A 17178-nucleotide genomic window follows, 5' to 3' on the forward strand; every position below is an offset into this window, starting at 1 on the left:
GCCATGGCCAAGAAAGCTCACCAGTGCCTCTACTTCCTCAGGAGGCTACAGAAATTTGGTTTGTCCCCTTTGACTCTCACCAACTTTTACCGATACACCATAGAAAGCATCCTATCTGGATGTATCACGGCTTGGTACGGCAACTGCTCTGCCCAGGACTGCAAGAAGCTGTATCCGAAAGAAGTTGTGGACACAGCCCAGCTCATCACAGACACCAGCCTCCCCTCCTTGGACTCTGTCTTTACCTTCATTGTCTTGGTGAAGCAGCCAGCATAATCAAAGACCCCACCCATCCGGGACATTCTCTCTTCACTCCTCTTCCATCGGGTAGAAGATACAGGTACCTGAGGGCATGTACCACCAGACTTAAGGACAGCTTCTACCCCACTGTGATAAGACTATTGAACAGTTCCCTTATACAATGAGATGGACTATGACCTCACGATCTACCTTGTTGTGACCTTGCACCTTATTGAACTGCACTTTCTCTGTAGCTGTGACACTTTACTTTGTACTGTTACTGTTTTTACCTGTACTACATCAATGCACTCTGTACTAACTCAATGTAACCGTACTGTGTAATGAATTGACCTGTACGATCGGTTTGTAAGACAAGCTTTTCACTGTACCTCGGTACAAGTGACAATAATAAACCAATACCACTGGGGCAAGGCTGACAGGTCACGTCACCTGGCTGGGCCTCACTATATTTACTGGCTAGGAACTGAAAATTGGAGCAAAAGTGAAATGACAAAAATAACAGAAAAATCTAATAATTGCTATGGTCCTGTTGTGAGTTACTGTGATGGTACAAACTGGAACAGGGTTCTCAGGACTGAGAGGAACTCAGGTTCATCTTTAGGAACATCTGCAGCCTTCTCCATTAGAATGAGCATCAGCCAAGCTGCAGCCACTGTGTATTTCTAGGTGGGAGCAACAGGACAGGCTCTAAGGGAACTCATAATTGGCGTCTCTGTGTAAAATGACATCGCCAACATTGATAAATTTGGTTTGGGAAGCTTATTTTTGCATTGGCATTAACTCTTGCATTTTGTAACCGATCAGGGTGACTGATATCTTCTTTGGGCTGGAGAGGAACTGAAGAGGAGAGGATGAGGATCCAGTTGTCATGGTCCACATTGATACAAATGACATAATTAGGATAAAGAGAGAAGTTCTACTGAGAGGCTTTGAGTAACAGTAGGCTAAATTGAAAAGCAGAACCACAAAGGTAACAATGTATGGATTATTGCCAAACCCATGAGCAAATTGGTACAGGTGAAGAGGGTTGGGGAGATGAATGCATGTCTCAAGGACTGGTGTGGAAGAGCAGGTTTCAATTTGTGGGGCACTGGCATCAGTTCTGGAGCAGAGAGAGCTGTTCTGTTGGAATGGACTGCACCTGAAACGCAGAGACCAGAGATCTAAGCAGTTTCATAACCAGGGAGGTAAATGGGGGGGGGGGGGGGGGGGGGGAAGTCTAGAACATGGGAAAGGAGCAACAAGGGGTAAGGATGATCAGATTGCGTCAGGAAGCCACAGAGCATTACCAGCAAGCGTGCAGGCAAGGAAAAAAATAGCAATAAAATACAAATGTTAAGATACCTAACAAAATTTCAATAAACCATGTATGTGAATTCAGTAACCATAGATGAGAATGGGGTGGGAGAATCAGCTCTACTCACTTGACATAATGATGAAAAAACTATGAGGGGTTAGCTTGCGTTTTAGATATATCTCCATACTGGTTCTAAATGTGCTTTTGGCATTCACATGATGTTCATAAGGAATCTCACCTTCAGTCAACACAGGTCATTACATTGCCTTTGACAGTGAGAAGGCTGGCTCGAACATTTCATCTTCATGTTAGGTCAGTGGAGTCCCATCTCCTGGTCACATCTTTAATATGCACAGCAGTGGGACTTGGGCAGGCACTGGGGGAGAAAAGGTACTGGGAAAATTACTGTGTTATTAAATAAGCCCCAGTCAAACACAATGAGGAGGTTAGAACTGTAGTTGTGTTCCACACTTTATTCATTAAAAAAGCACTGAAATTTTTGACACAGTTATATAAAATGGTAGTAGCATTACATAAATAGTATTAAATTTCGTATTTTTTGTCTTTTTAAGCATCAGATCAAGAGGTTACACAAAAATGAATTGTTGATGAAATTAGATACTTTGTGGCAACAAATACTGAATTAAGCTTTCAGTAGCGCAGAGAGAGGCGACATTTACTAAACACTTTTTTCATATCTCAACAGTAGGTACATCTAGTCAACGTTCTCTATCAGCGCATTTTTTCCCCTAAAACTATGACAAACTGACACTGGTACAGTTAACACAAAGACATTCAAAAGAAGTTTTTTTTTGCAATGTAACCGGACCAACAAGATTTACATTTTTTCAAAACTGTTCACGGGAAGCAGCTATTTGTAAAAAGAAAAACATTGGACGCAGGAACACAACAGAGGAGAAAAAAAATTAAAACACTTTCTTTCTTGAATGAACGACATTGGGAAGGCAACAGCTTTTAAGTTGAAACACTTTTTAATAACTTTTCTCTTTAATTATCTGTGGTATTAGAACATGACAGAGTTGTTGTTACGAAATATGGTTTATGTAATGACGAGAGGTTGTACACGCAAGTTCTAACAAATGAAGCTGAGTGCTACCAGCTCATTTACTTCACAGTCACCCATGACTTCTTATTTTTAAATAATGTTTTTTTGAACCACAGAATACTGTCCCAACAGAGGTACGAGGCAAGCTTAATTAATACCTGTGTGTACTTTCATAAAGTACCAAGTCCAAATTCTTTCATCTACACCTAATCTTCAGCTCCTAAAAATAAAACTTATTAAAAAAATTATCCCCAATTTACCCTTGGGAACCAGTTCATATCCAGGGGACAGTACGTAAGTAGCTCTGCATAGAGATGTCATCTCCTTCACTCGTTTACATACATACACACAATGCATGGGGGTAACCTGAGAAATGTGCTCTGCAGTCTCCCTCCTGTTAAAACATTTCCAGCCCACAGTGAATTTCAAGTATCCCATTAATGACATAGAATATTAATTATAAATTAATATACTTTACAATTCTTTCAATAATAGACACATATAATATAATATTTACAGTTTTCATAAATGCTTTTGCTACTTTTGTTTAGCATCCCTGAGAATGGTCTCTTCTTTAAGTACCTTCACACACACAAAAACACACGGCGTATGGTCACGTGTGAGTAAGCCATCTCACTAAACTGTTTTGGTGGTGCGTGAGGTTTAGTGTTGCTTTGCTTATACATTATCTTTTTAAAAAAAAATGCATACTCTTTCCTTTGCTTTAAAACCTGGCAACTCATGGAGATTAAAGCTGAATATGGGAGACAGCAAGAGGGATAGAAGAGAGAGAGAGAGAGAGAGAAAACACGTGAGAAATAGAGAGCTTGCTAGAGGTATTTGCCTTGTGTACTAGGATTTGGTTTAGTGGGTACACTTGTAAAACATAAGAGACTTTGTATAACTTTGTTTTCCATAATCCTTGAGTTTTATGTGCCAGAACAGTTAATTTTGTGGCTGCTGAAATTACTGAAGAATGTATATACTGGTTAATGCTCAAATAAAAGCTGACTGGCTCCACTGGTTGTGCCAAGACACTGAGTACCACTCCTAAGAGACAAGATCACAGCTGAACAAAAAATAGGAAACAAAAAAAGTTCATAAATAGTGCATCAGCCAAAGCGTTCTCGGACAAGCATCATTAGTTTTTTCTTTCCCTTATAAATCTGTTTTAAGTTATCTATGAACTGAGCAAATTGTATATGTCCATCCTGTGCCATCAGAAACGTCTCTCTGGCCTTGCTAAGAAATTCAATAAACTCCCCATAGTGCCGTGGGCTGATGTGCGTTAGGCGAGAGTGAGTGGTGTTGATGTAAGCACCGATCGTGGCATCCAGGAGCTGGCGGAGAGGAGCCTTGTCAGTTGACATCAGTTTACCAGAATTCCGCCGGCCAGGTATACCCGCTAGTCCAGGGGCCGTCATTGTACACCTGCGCAGAATGTCTGATAGCACTGTGGCACACTGTACACTCTTAACAACCAAAGGGATAATGGCAGCCAGTTCATTTTTACCCAAAGAGTGGCTTAAAGCACATGCCCATAGAACATCATTGATAGCTGGGTGGGTGTCCTGGTTGTAGGCTAAATTGAGGTGGGTCATGGCAAGGCTGGCGAGTTTGAAGGCCCGTAATGGGTACCCTCTATGCTCCATATATCGAGCTATGGTAAACAACTGGGAATAGGTCATACCCGTAGAAGCTGCATCGATAACAATTTGATAGGCCGTCTCAAAGGCAATATGGTCTTTCTCACACAGTGTTAAAGCAGACAGTGCACAATTCTGTGGATCTTTCATGGCACATTGAAGAGCAAGGGTGCGGGCACAGCTTGCCAGTTCCTCCCTTTGCGTGTAGTCCAAGTTCAGCCGAAGAATGGTGTTGTGTGACGTGACAGTAGCTGCCACAATACTAGTTGCTTCAGTTGGAGTGAAGAGTGTGTACCAGCTCTGTAGGATGCTGACCAAAGCTCGCACACCTAAACAGAACAGAGAGGAATGTAAAGACAGTACAGTCAGTGAGATGTTCCCTCAGTCATTCAGAGACTTGTTCCAGAATGCATGGATGTCAATTACATCTTTTCCTTTGTCTAAATAGATTTATTTGAAGGCCATAAAAGGATTGGGCCTTGACAGGTCATCAAGAGAATTGCTTGAAAAGAGAACAGAATGACTATAAAGAGTTTCATTGGTTACAGACAAATTGCTTCTTAATTTTATTAATGTTTACTAAACCTATATTAGGCTTTTTAAATTGCCTTCTTCCATCTCTGTACATATTTTTTTTTTACGCAGAACTCCCTGTCTTCCCTACAAGCAGATCAGAGCAATTGGAGAGGTTCAAAAATGGTAGTCCACAGGAAATTAATGCAGCAGAATGCAGCTGAAGGAAACATGCATGAGGTGTTAGAGAAGAGTGAAACCACTTCTTTGTAACAATTACGACAGTGGGCTATGCATTTTACTGTAATTCATTCTCATAGAACAAATAATCTGCTGACAAAATAAATCATGATGGGCACTAGTGAATTACTAAATTACGTTGATAATCTTTATTTTCCTGCAGTTTTTCACATTCTTTATATTATTATTGTTAAAACAGTACACTCTGGCAAAGTTGGTTAATAAGGATGAAGGGTAGTTTTGATTTGGTGGGGCGTCTGGAATTAAGTTGGAGTAAAGTGTCTGAGTTAACAGAGACACAAGAGACTGCAGATGTTGGAATATGGAGCAAAGAAGAAACTGTTGGAAGAACTTAGTGGATCAAGCAGCATCTGTTGAGGCAGCTCTTGGACACCTCCCCATTCCTTCCCCTCGAACACCAGGCCACTGTCTTCTGGACTGTTACTGATCACATCAGGAGATCTTCCCACCACAGCCTCCAATCTGACAGTGCCCCAACCCCTGCACTGCCTGCTTCTATCACTAAGCTAGGATCCACAAACAGGACCGTCTTGGTAGAGCCATCAAACTTACCTTTTCATACTTTCTCTATTCTGTCCCTCCCTTGTCCCGTCCCTTCCCACCTACATCTGGAACACTTCTCATGCCCTCCACAATGATAATAACTTCCAGTTCTCTCATCCCCACTGCCTCATCTTTACCATGCACCCAGTCTCTATCCACCTCCGTCTCAGAGCTCTCCACTTTCTTCTGGAACCAAGACCCAACTAGTTCCCCTCCACTAAATCTCTTAACCACCTGGCAGAACTGGTCCTTACCTTCAACAACTTCTCTTTCGAATCCTCCCACTTTCTACAAGTCTGAGGTGTAGCCATGGGCGCTCGCAGGGGCTATAGCTACACTTGCCATCTTGATGGCTTCATGGAACAGTCCTTGTTCCAAACCTACTCTGGCAGCTCTCCCCAACTCTTTCTCTGCTACATTGACAACTACATTGGTACTGCTTCTTGCAATCATGCAGAACTCATTAATTTTTAATCACCTTTGCCACCAACTTTCACCCAGTCCTCAAATTCACCTGAACTCTCTGACACTTTGCTTCCTTTTCTGGATCTCTCGGTCTCCATCTCAGGAGATAAACTAACCACCGATATCTACTATAAATCCAGACTCTCACAGCTTCTTCACTACACCTCCTCCTATCCTGTCTCCTGATGTCATCCCTTTCTCTCAGTTTCTCCGTCTCCTCCGTATCTGCTCCCAAGGTTATACTTTCCATTCTTGGATGACTGAAATGTGCATTTCCTCTATTTCCTGCACATCTACTCTCATAGAACATAGAACACTACAGCATCATACAGGCCCTTCAGTCCACAATGTTGTGCCAACATTTTATCCTGCTCTAAGATCTATCTAACCCTTCTCTCCCACATAGCTCCCTATTTCTCTATCATTCATGTGTCTAAGAGTCTCTTAAATGTCCCTAGTGTATCTGCCCCCACAACCTCTTCCTGCAGTGCGTTCCACACACCCACCATTCTCTGTGTAAAAAACCAACCCCTGACATCCCCCGTGTACCTTCCTCCAATCACCTTAAAATTATGTCCCCTCGTGTTAGCCATTGTCGCTCTGGGAAAAGTCTCTGACTGTCCACTCGATCTCTGCTTCTTATCATCTTGTACACCTCTATCAAGTCACCTCTCATCTTCCTCTCCAAAGAGAAAAGCCCTAGCTCGCTCAACCTATCCTCCTAAGACATGCTCTCCAATCCAGGCAACCTCCTGGTAAATCTCCTCTGCACCCTCTCTAAAGCTTTCCACATTCTTCCTATAATGAGGTGACCAGAACTGAACACAATAGTCCAAGTGTGGTCTAACCAGAGTTCTACAGAGCTGCAACATCACCTTGCGGCTCTTGAACTCAGTACCCCGACTAATGAAGGCCAACACTCCATACACCTTAACAACCCTATTGACCTGCATGGAAACCTTGAGAGATCTATGGACCTGGACCCCAAGATCCCTCTGTTCCTCCACACTACTAAGTCTCATCCCCTTTCCCGGTCATCACCTTTCACTCCATTGGCCTCCGCATCTAGCCTATCAACTTTCGCCATTTCTGCCAGCTCTAACAGGATCCCACCACTATTCACATCTTCTCCTCTCCCCTCCCCACCCTTTCTGCTTTCCACAGTAACCACTTTCTCTGTGACTCCCTGGGCCGCTCATCCCCTTCCCACCCACCTCTCCCCGCCCCCTGGCACTTTCCCCTGCAAGTGTAAAAAGTGCAACATTTGTCCCTTCAACTCCCTCACCACCATCCAGGGACCTAAACAGCCCTCCAGGTGAGGCAGAGATTCACGTGAACCACCTCCAACCTGGTCTATTACATTTGGTGCTCGCGATGTGGCCTCCTCTACATCGCTGAGACCATGCATAGATTAGGCAACCGCTTTGCAGAGCACCTGCACTCTGTCCACAACAGCCATCTTAAGCTTCTGGCTGCATGCAATTTTAACTCCACTTCCCATTTCCACACTAACCTGTCCTTGACCTTGGCCACTGCCATTTTGAAGCCAAATGCAAACTAGAAGAACGCCACCTTATATTTTGCTTTGGTAGCCTACAACCCAGTGGTTTGAACATTGAATTTTCCAATTTCAGATAACCCACTCCCCCTGTGTTCCTTTCCCATTCCCACCAGTTCATCTAGTTTCTCTCTGTTTGTTCAGCATTTCAATCCCTCCTCCCCACCACATACCTAGACTCATTACCCTCCCTCACTTGGCTTCATCTGCTCACCATCTCTCCCTTATCCGGTTCCACCTTTCACCTACCAGCCACTGTCTCTGATGAAAAACATGATGATGCTGGAGGAACTCAGCAGGCCAGGCAGCATCCGTGGAGAAAAGCAGGCGGTCAACGTTTTGAGTCAGGACCCTTCTTCAGGACTGATGATAGGAAAAGGGGAAGCCCAATATATAGGGGGAGAGAACAGAGCAGTGATATGCGGACAAGAGAGGGGAGGCGGGGTGGGCACAAGGTGGTGATAGGTAGATGCAGGTAAGAGATAGTGATGGGCAGGTGTGGGGGAGGAGGGGAGAGCAGATCCACCAGGGGATGGGTCAAAGGTAAGGAGGAAAAAAGGGTAGAAAAAAGAGAGATTGGCTAGCAAAGGGAAGAAAAGAGGAGACATGGTCGGGGTGTGTGTGGGGGGGGTGGGGAGTTGGGGGAAGATTACTTAAGTGGGAGAATTCTATGTTCATGCCGTTAGGCTGTAAGGTTCCAAGGCAAAAAATGAGGTGCAGTTCCTCCAGTTAGCGCTTGGACTTCTCCTGGCAGTGGAGGAGGCTGAGGACTGACATATCTGCGATGGAGTGGGAGGGGGAGTTGAGGGGGCTATTCCACAGCCATGTGACCTTCCTCGCTCACTCAGACTTGGTTCCATAGCTACGTGACCTTCCTCGCTCGCATCATTGTGTTTTTCATCTAGATTCCAGCATCTGCAGTCCTCTGTTTCTCTAGTATTACTGCTCCACTGTGAAGTCTCTTCAAGGATGCCCACTTTGAAGAAGTTTTCTTCGACGGGAGCTTCATGAATCCCTCTCTCACTGCTCCACCTCGGCTCTCCAGCTCCTCGACCATGTGCTCACTCAGACTCGGTTCCACAGCCATGTGACCTTCCTCGCTCTCCCGTTGCCAGTCACTTCAACTCCCCCTCCCACTCCATCGCAGGTATGTCAGTCCTCGGCCTCCTCCCCTGCTAGGAGAAGTCCAAGCGCAAACTGCAGGAACAGCACCTCATTTTCTGTCTTGGAACCTTGCAGCCTAATGGCATGAACAATGAATTTTCCCACTTTAAGTAATCCCCACAAACCCCCTCCCCCCCACCCATGTCTCCTCTTTTCTTCCCTTTCCTAGCCGACCTTTTTTCCTCCTTACCTTTGACCCATCCCCTGGTGGATCTGCTCTCCCCTCCTCCCCTGCACCTCCTGGTCACTATCTCTTAACTGCATCTAATTATCACCACCTTGTGCCCACCCTGCCTCCCCTCTTTTGTCCACTTATCACTGCTCTGTTTCTCCCCCCTATATATTGAGCTTCCCCTTTTCCTATCATCAGTCCTGAAGAAGGGTCCTGACTCAGAACATTGACCACCTGCTTTTCTTCTCAGATGCTGCCTGGCCTGCTGAGTTCCTCCAGCATCATCGTGTTTTTCATCTAGATTCCAACCTCTGCAGACCTTTCTCTAGTCTCACTGTCTCTACTCTCTCCCTTCCCGTTTCATTTCCCTTATCTCCCCTCACCATGCCTATCTGTTTCCACCTACCACCCATCTGTCTCACCCCTCCCTCTCACTTTAATATACTGGCTACCTTCCCTCTACCCTCTCGGTCTTGATGCAGGATCTCCATCCGAAACGTCGACCATCCCTTTGCCTCCACAGATGCTGCCTGACTCACTGAATTCTTTCATTTTATTTTTTTGCCTGAATTAACAAAAATATTGTGCTTATTAAAATGGTGCAATATAGTCACTTCAGCTGACAATGTTTTTATTGTGGACAGGAAGTAAATAATTATAATGCATTTATCAGCAAATTTATTAAAATGAAAAAAAAAGCATTAGATAAATATTTTGCAATTTCTTACAGTTATTTAGAAATCTCTACCCTTGAGATAAAATAAATGGTGAACCTTGAACTGGTAAAGTTCTTGGATGTAGGTTTTGTAAAGTTAAGTGCAATGATTATATTGCATACCAACTTCTGTAGCACAGGTCACCAACCAGCGCACCATTTCCCTGCGCCGCCAATTCAAGGTCGACAGGGTCATCCTCATCACCTGTGAAAAACCAGATTAATTGGATAATTTCATCTTTCATTAGGTCTCTCCTTTCACCTACAATCCCAAGTAACATTCTCAGCATAAGATCATAGGTGGCAGCATGGTGTCTGCAATGCTTTAGTATGGCCCTGAAAAATAACTGCTTTAACTTTCTCTGTGATCTGCTGTCACTGAACAAATGAGGAAGGGCGTTTGGGAGAAATGTTGGGAGCAAGAGTGCTTTGTGTCCATGTTCTCTACGATGGGGTAACTGACAGAAGTGCAATCTGAATTGTAGGGCAAGGTAGGGTGAAGAAGGGAGAGAAGCTCCGATCAACAGATTCCTGTTGCTCCCGGTTCATGAAGAAAGCATTATTAGCAGTGGTTTGTGAACAACTGTCAGTTGTCCATGGCTTTTCTCAAGAGGGTTGTGAACCTTTGGAATTTTCTACCCCAGAGAACCATGGATGCAAAATAATTCAGTATATGCAAGACTGAAATCGATACATATTTGAATTACAGGATATTCAAGGATTATAGAGACCTAGCAGAAAAGTGGATTTGTCAAAGATCAGATTGACCACAACTTTTTTGAATGGTGGATCAGGCTCAAGGGGCCACATGGCTGAGAATGGCAGTGGTTTCTTATTTTCCTATTCCATTCATGCTCATCTCAAGTTCTCCATCTTTCAGTAGGCTGGTTTAAGACAAATAGCATGTTTCCAGGTCTCTAGCAATGCTTCACCTTGGCTAGTAAACTTTCCCTCCTTGCCTCTCTGAGATTTGCTCTTGCTAAAAGTATGGCCCAGAATGGGGCTGCTTCACCTGGAGTGGTGAACTTATCATTCTTACCTGCAACCCAAGCTCAAGGGCCACATTGAGAAGCGTAATATCTGGAGGACTGTCCGCTGGTGTAGCGATTTTAAATGCATCCTGGGCCAGTTTGAATATCAAGGAAGAGGAGTGAATGTTCTTCCGAATCGCTTCTAGGACTGTCCGCAACCTCAACATATCTCCTGCAAATGGTCACGATAAGTTACTTAGATGCTGCTGACTGCCATATCAGTGCCATTACTCTTCAGTTCACGGAATCACAGAATGGATGCCATGCAGAAGGAGGCCATTCAGCCTGTCGAGTTAGCACCGGCTCTATGTAAGAATAATCCAGCCTTTTTACCACAGCCCAGTAAATTTGTTTCTTTCAGATAATTATCCAGCTTCCTTTTGAACACTACAATTGAAATTGCCTCCACTACTACTCCTGGCAGTGTATTCCAGACATTAACTACTCTCCGTGTCAAAAAATCCTTGTGTCACTCTCCATTCCTTTGCCAATAACTACACTCTTGTACCCTATGGCTCAGTTTATAAACCCAGGATTCAATTTGCCCCATCACCTTTAATGATTCGGCCCATATGCTCCTATAGATATCAGTCCTTGTACACCTTTTAGAATTTTGTCACCTAGCTTATATTGCCTCTTCCTATTCTTCCTACCCAAATGTTGCATTTTCCTTTTATTAACATTAAACCACCTGCCAACTGTTCATCCATTCCACCAGCCTGTCCATATCCGCTTGATGTCTGTAATTGGGCTCATCCCTTGTTCCGCCTTTCTCGAACAAGGGTGTAACTCTTGCACTTTCCAGCACTCAGGTACTACCCATGAATCCATAGATGTTGGTAAGATAATGGCCATGGCCTCTGCAGTTTCCTCTCGTATTTCCCTCAGCATCCTTGGAAATATTCCATCTGGACCATGGTATTCATCCACTTTAAATGCAGCTTGCCTTTTCTGGTACCTCTGCTTCAACCAATTTTTAGCCCATCCAGAATCTTCCTTTGCTGAGACTCTAACTGCATTTTCTTCCAAGATGAAGAATGATGCAAACTTCTCATTAAAATCTTGGCCATGCTCTTTCCCTATTCATATGGCTATAGAATATTTTTGGATTCTATTTTGCTTGCTGCCAGTCTTTTCTCATGGCCTTCCTTTCCCCCTCTTTTACTACCTGATTTTTTTTTTGTAATCAGACTGGTTCTTATTTGTGTTAACAGTCTGGCATCTGAAAAACTTTAAAAAGGGACAAACTGCTTTAGGCCACCTGCCTATTATCAGAGGGCAGAAAGGGGTAGATACCAGACACTTCACCACCAGCAGGGAGGGAAAAAGTTAAATCTGAGTCAATTTTGGAAACACTCAGCAGATCAGGTGGCATTTGTGCAGAGAGAAACAGAGTTAACATTTCAAGTCAGAGACCCTTCATCAGAACTGAGAAAGAGAGATTAAAAACACTAATTTTTAAAATCTTCTTTCCCAATTCTAATGGAGGGTCTTGGACCTGAAACAATAACTCTGTTTCTCTTTCCACAAATGCTGCCTAACCTGCTGAGAGCTTCCAGCATTTTCTGTTTTTACTTTAGACTTCTGCAGGTTTCTTTGATTTCCAGCAAGCCAATTCTGCCTCCTCAAGGACATATTCCAGAACTTAGTTATAGAATAAAAATGGTTAATACTTGAAAGTTGTCTATGTAGTCACAAAGTCAAAGCAGGGTGGACAGGGGAAAATATACTTCAAGTCCTCTGAATGTTAAGAAGGAATTTAAATAATCACTACTTACAAAATCAGTTATAATGTCCCCAACAATTTATTTTTAAATAGCTATAATGCACTATGGTTATTAACTATATGTATGATTTAGTAAGTTCAATGGTGCAAACCAAATATATCTGCACTTAAAATGACAACTACTGAGCATGTATTTCAATGGTCCTCAATGTACTGATTAAGCCAAGCGGTGGGATTAACCAAGGAACTCTATGGATTGTAAACTGCAATTAATATTGAGGACACCTAGATAGTGCCTTTAGCTGTTGACTGTTGAAATTTGATTTTATTTTAACAACCTAAATTGTTAATACCACCAAAATTCAGCCCTGTTATACAAAAGACTGGATGTTTGTACAATCATCATCTGTGTTAAGTACGAACAGATGAAAAAGACCCAGTCCCACATTACACCATCACCCAGGTGCTCTCCATCTACCAGCAGCAATGTAGTTGCCTCAAAGCAGCAGAAACAAAATGTTATTTCTGTCTCTGCTGGTGAAGTGCCTGGTATCCACCCCTTTCTGCCCTCTGATAATAGGCATGTGACCTAAAGCAGTTTGTCCCTTTTTAAAGTTTTGCAGATGCCAGACTGTTAACACAAATAAGAACCAGGCTGATTACAAAACAAGATCTTGGAATTCTCTTTGATGCAGAAAATGTGGCATAATTTGAACTGTCATTCTGCACATTAGATCACAAAGGATTTTAGTAGTACATCAAATTTTACACCGGCTACATTGAGTGTGTCGTGTAGCTATTAAACATAATCAATTAAAGAAAAACATCTTTAAATATATTAAGATTTTTAAAAATATAAATCAACACTTGCAGGAAAAATAGATAAACCACGAGGTTTAGAAACTTGCAGATTTCACCTGCCAACTTAGAATATTTGGAAAATATTTTAAACACAAATCAGCAACATTTTGCTCCCAAGCTCTTGTGGAACTTTGCATGCTCAAATTAAGCTCAGCAGAATGACTCCCCTTTCTCAGAAAAACATTTTTTATTTTTGTTTCTCCCCCAACACCAAGCAGCACACCCAAATGACTTGCTCCCTTCCAACCACAGTGCATCATTGAGCAAATCTGTCTGACATCTGTCCTCTTTTGTGTGGGGATGGCCTTTGCTTCCTCATGATGCCTTCTCCTTTGTAGCTTGATTGGGTAACAGAAATTTGTTGAATGGCAAGCCACAGCTACATGCCTTTACATTACCACTTCATAGAAAAGATTAGGTAAGTAACATCAACATTAAAGTTCCTTCTTGTTTGCACTGACTAACCTTTGGCAGCTGTTAACATTGTAGAGGCCAGCTCACATTGTTGAGATTCCAGGTGCCCTAAAGTAAACCACCGAGGATATCGACTGGGTACAACTGAAACAATGTGGTGAGGATGTGACACATCGCCTGCATGTGCGGTGGACTCTAGAACAGGTAATCTGCAAAAATAAGGATAGACATAATATATTGAGCCCACTGGGAATCCTCTAGTGGTAATTAGCCCTACTGGATAGCCCAGATGCACACACATGCAGTATTGATCAATTTGTAGTCTCAGTGATTGGTTCTTTTTAAATTGCTGTATCTCCATTGTTTCATAGTTTTTCTTTCCAAATTCTTATGTACAGAAAATAATTATTACAATTATGACCACGAAACATAGACACATTTTTCCACTCCACAGAGACTGAGTTGGGGAAGGAAAACACAGAGGATACTTTCCTTTCAATGGTGAAACAGCAATTTGTTGGAGTGGAAGGTTTTCTGTAAAGATACTACCCTATCAAGCTTTAACTAAGATCTCCTGCTGGATATTCAGCCCAATATATTTTGACAGCTTCTCCAAGTGAAGTCATTCATGTTATCTATAAGTTACTCTGGAATGAAGAGTGTCTCATGTATCTGGTGTACTGGCTTTGCTTATATCACCACCCTGTCACACAGCTCCTAATATGGACAAAGAATGGCCAGTGGGATCCAGGTACAAGAGAAAATCCAGAAAGTAGGTTCTGTTCTGTCACAGAAAGAATCTGAGATGGCATCATTCCCTCACACATCCAGTATCATACTTGTCCTTGTACTACATCTTTTGGCAGCATGCCCGGTACAGTGCTTCAGGGAACCCGAGGATAAATAAAGAGGTTACAGGTTCAGCATAGCAGATGCTTAGGAACTGAGTGTTCCCCAGATGCAACAGCAAAAGAGCAGGGATCCTTTCACTTCTTCTGATTTAAAGAAGATGTAACCAGCTCTCATAAGGTGGGTTGGAATTGGTCTAATTTTTGCCACTTTTCCTGTAAGAAAAGAAATTGGATTTTTCTTGCACCCTGTACACCTGTCTCTACCTGCACCCACTGCATACACAGTTAATGTCAAGACAGATGCTGTTCAGTAGACAGAAAGAATAAATATATGCTTTCCATTATACTCAATAACACATTTCTGCAAGATGTTGCATATTGATGATACTAATTGGTGATATTAAAAATTTGAGATTAGATTGCTGAGCCACTGATAGCCATCATATCTCCATCAACCATCTTTCAGCCATCACTGTCTGCTTTTAAGCAACTTCACAAAACATGGCAATCTCCAAACAGCCGATACTTCTGCATTTAGTTGCAAGATGGATTGGCTGGAGTTGCTGACATGTTTGAATCTGTATCCAAGGGCACAATAATCTATACAACCGGACCACAAGTTATATGCATCCGATACTTGAATTTAAAGTTCAATGAAATTACAAACCTCATTGCTCTTAAAGCCAGTTTGTATGCAAGGTCAGCATCGTGTGACAGTAAAGCCGAAAAAAGGTACTTTGCAAAAGTGTGCATTGGCACGCTTTCCCGGTGAATCACTTCGCCCAGGCCACTGAATGGACCTCCTGTTAATGATTAGAATTGTCATCAGCTTGATTGAAAGAGGAAAGTACTGATGAATTCTTACATAAAGTAAACTTTCATGCAATGTAATATTTTTGTGTGTAAGACTTTAGTTTTTTTTTTCACATTTGTTCCTTGCAGATGTTATGGCAATAATTTTTCTTCAAATTAGCATTGTTTTTTTCTTGAAATTGAAGAGCTGTCTTTGCAAACCCTGTCAAGGACCACTGATGTTTATATGAAATAAAGATATACTCAAGTTTCCTTGCTACTCATGCTACTTATTTTTCCCCACAAATAATTGCTGCAAACACAGACTGCAGGATTGAATTTCCATGGAGATTCTTTCATTAGCCCTTGATAACTTTGATGTAAGATCCTTGGACATAATCACATGAATTCCATAAATTGGGGTTCCATCATTACTCCAGAGTTTTTACAGGTCTTCCAGTGACATCAACTAGAAGGACCCCTGAAGAATTTAACCAGATGTTTTCTTATTGGAGACATAAGTTTCTTAAATCCCTGCCTTTATTTGAACCTTAAATCAATTGCAATAACAGAAATAAATGCACAGCTGTACTTAGTAGCATATCCTGCAACAATTTACCGTGGCAGGTTTATGAAATTACTGTGTTACAAATATAAAGGAATAAAAAATTTTCTCTGTGGCCCAAGATAAGTCAGAAGTCAATTAAATAACTGTGAAAATATGGAAGTTAAGTTAACTTGGCCACCCTGCTGTAGATCAAGAGTTTATCAAAGAAATTCAAACTCCTGAAGCAGGTAATTAACTTACAACCTCAAAGAAAGCAAAGCTTTGCACTATTTCTTCCTGACCTTTGAGAGTAACAAAATCAAACCATAGTGTATGAAGCCAGCCTTGTTGCCTACGTTACCACTTTTGGAACTGAAGGGGAGGTGTTCTAATTCACTGCACTCCCTATTTAGATTTGTTCCCCTAGTGAAACTCTGGCAACTCCTTTCCTTCTTTACAAAGATTTGACTACAGTGGAAGAATTACTTTACCTTCTAATAAGATAATAGACTGTTTACGTAGGACTTGTACAAGCATTTCGTCTAATTCAAGTTCCTGTAGTTTGAAGATTATTTGTTCCTCATTGCGACAGACCTTGTCTTGTGCATAAAGTCCCTCGGGCATTACTCTCTGCTGACCCATGCCCATCAGTGCTACCTCCATAGCCAGTGTAAGGTATGATTCATTGCTATCCAGGCACCCAGACACAGCTACATGTTGGTAGATGGCAGGCTTCAGATCGCTGTTAGAATCTAATGGGAGTAAAAAACATCAGTCTTAAGAAATCCTGAACAAAATGTCAACATCTTTCCATGAATTAATTCTGAAACATTTTAAAAAACTGATGCAGAAACACTCCATGTTTATTTTGGTATGTAAACAAAAATCCATACACTTTCTAGTGGGTTTACAAATTAATCATGGGGCAGTGTCTCACCGTAATTCTACATTCAATGAGCGATGTCCTTACAATGAAATCTGGGATTAAAATTTTTGATATACTAGGTGGAACAACATTTTCTTTAACTTCTGTGATTATAAATTAAATTATTTCAAGAGAGATTATGTATTTTCAAAAAACTACAAGTAAGTACATTGCTAGAAACTGCTTACTTGTATGTTAATTGTGCAGATTTTAAAACAATTATGCAGTTCTCACACGGCTTTGTCTTAGCTTAGACTCCTTTCTCTTTATTACTCATATTACCAATATCCAGAGTCCAAGGTTAATTAGCAAAACCAGGTTTACTGATAAAATACAGGAAGTATAAGGATGACTATAGGAAGCCTGGTGG

At 42.0% G+C, this 17178-nt stretch overlaps 1 protein-coding gene across 1 annotated transcript in view; it reads right to left on the reverse strand.

Moving 5' to 3' along the window:
• Positions 1-2043: 2043 nt before the first annotated feature.
• zswim5 (zinc finger, SWIM-type containing 5) overlaps positions 2044-17178 on the reverse strand; it is a 207966-nt gene continuing 192831 nt past the window's right edge. Inside the window, 6 exon segments of the mRNA XM_052011582.1 lie at positions 2044-4599; positions 9785-9866; positions 10701-10864; positions 13745-13902; positions 15212-15347; positions 16375-16635. Of these exon segments, the coding sequence (XP_051867542.1) occupies positions 3737-4599; positions 9785-9866; positions 10701-10864; positions 13745-13902; positions 15212-15347; positions 16375-16635 (1664 nt within the window). The 3' untranslated portion in view covers positions 2044-3736.

Source organism: Pristis pectinata, chromosome 3, assembly GCF_009764475.1.
Source record: "Pristis pectinata isolate sPriPec2 chromosome 3, sPriPec2.1.pri, whole genome shotgun sequence".
NCBI classification, from domain to species: Eukaryota; Metazoa; Chordata; class Chondrichthyes; order Rhinopristiformes; family Pristidae; genus Pristis; species Pristis pectinata.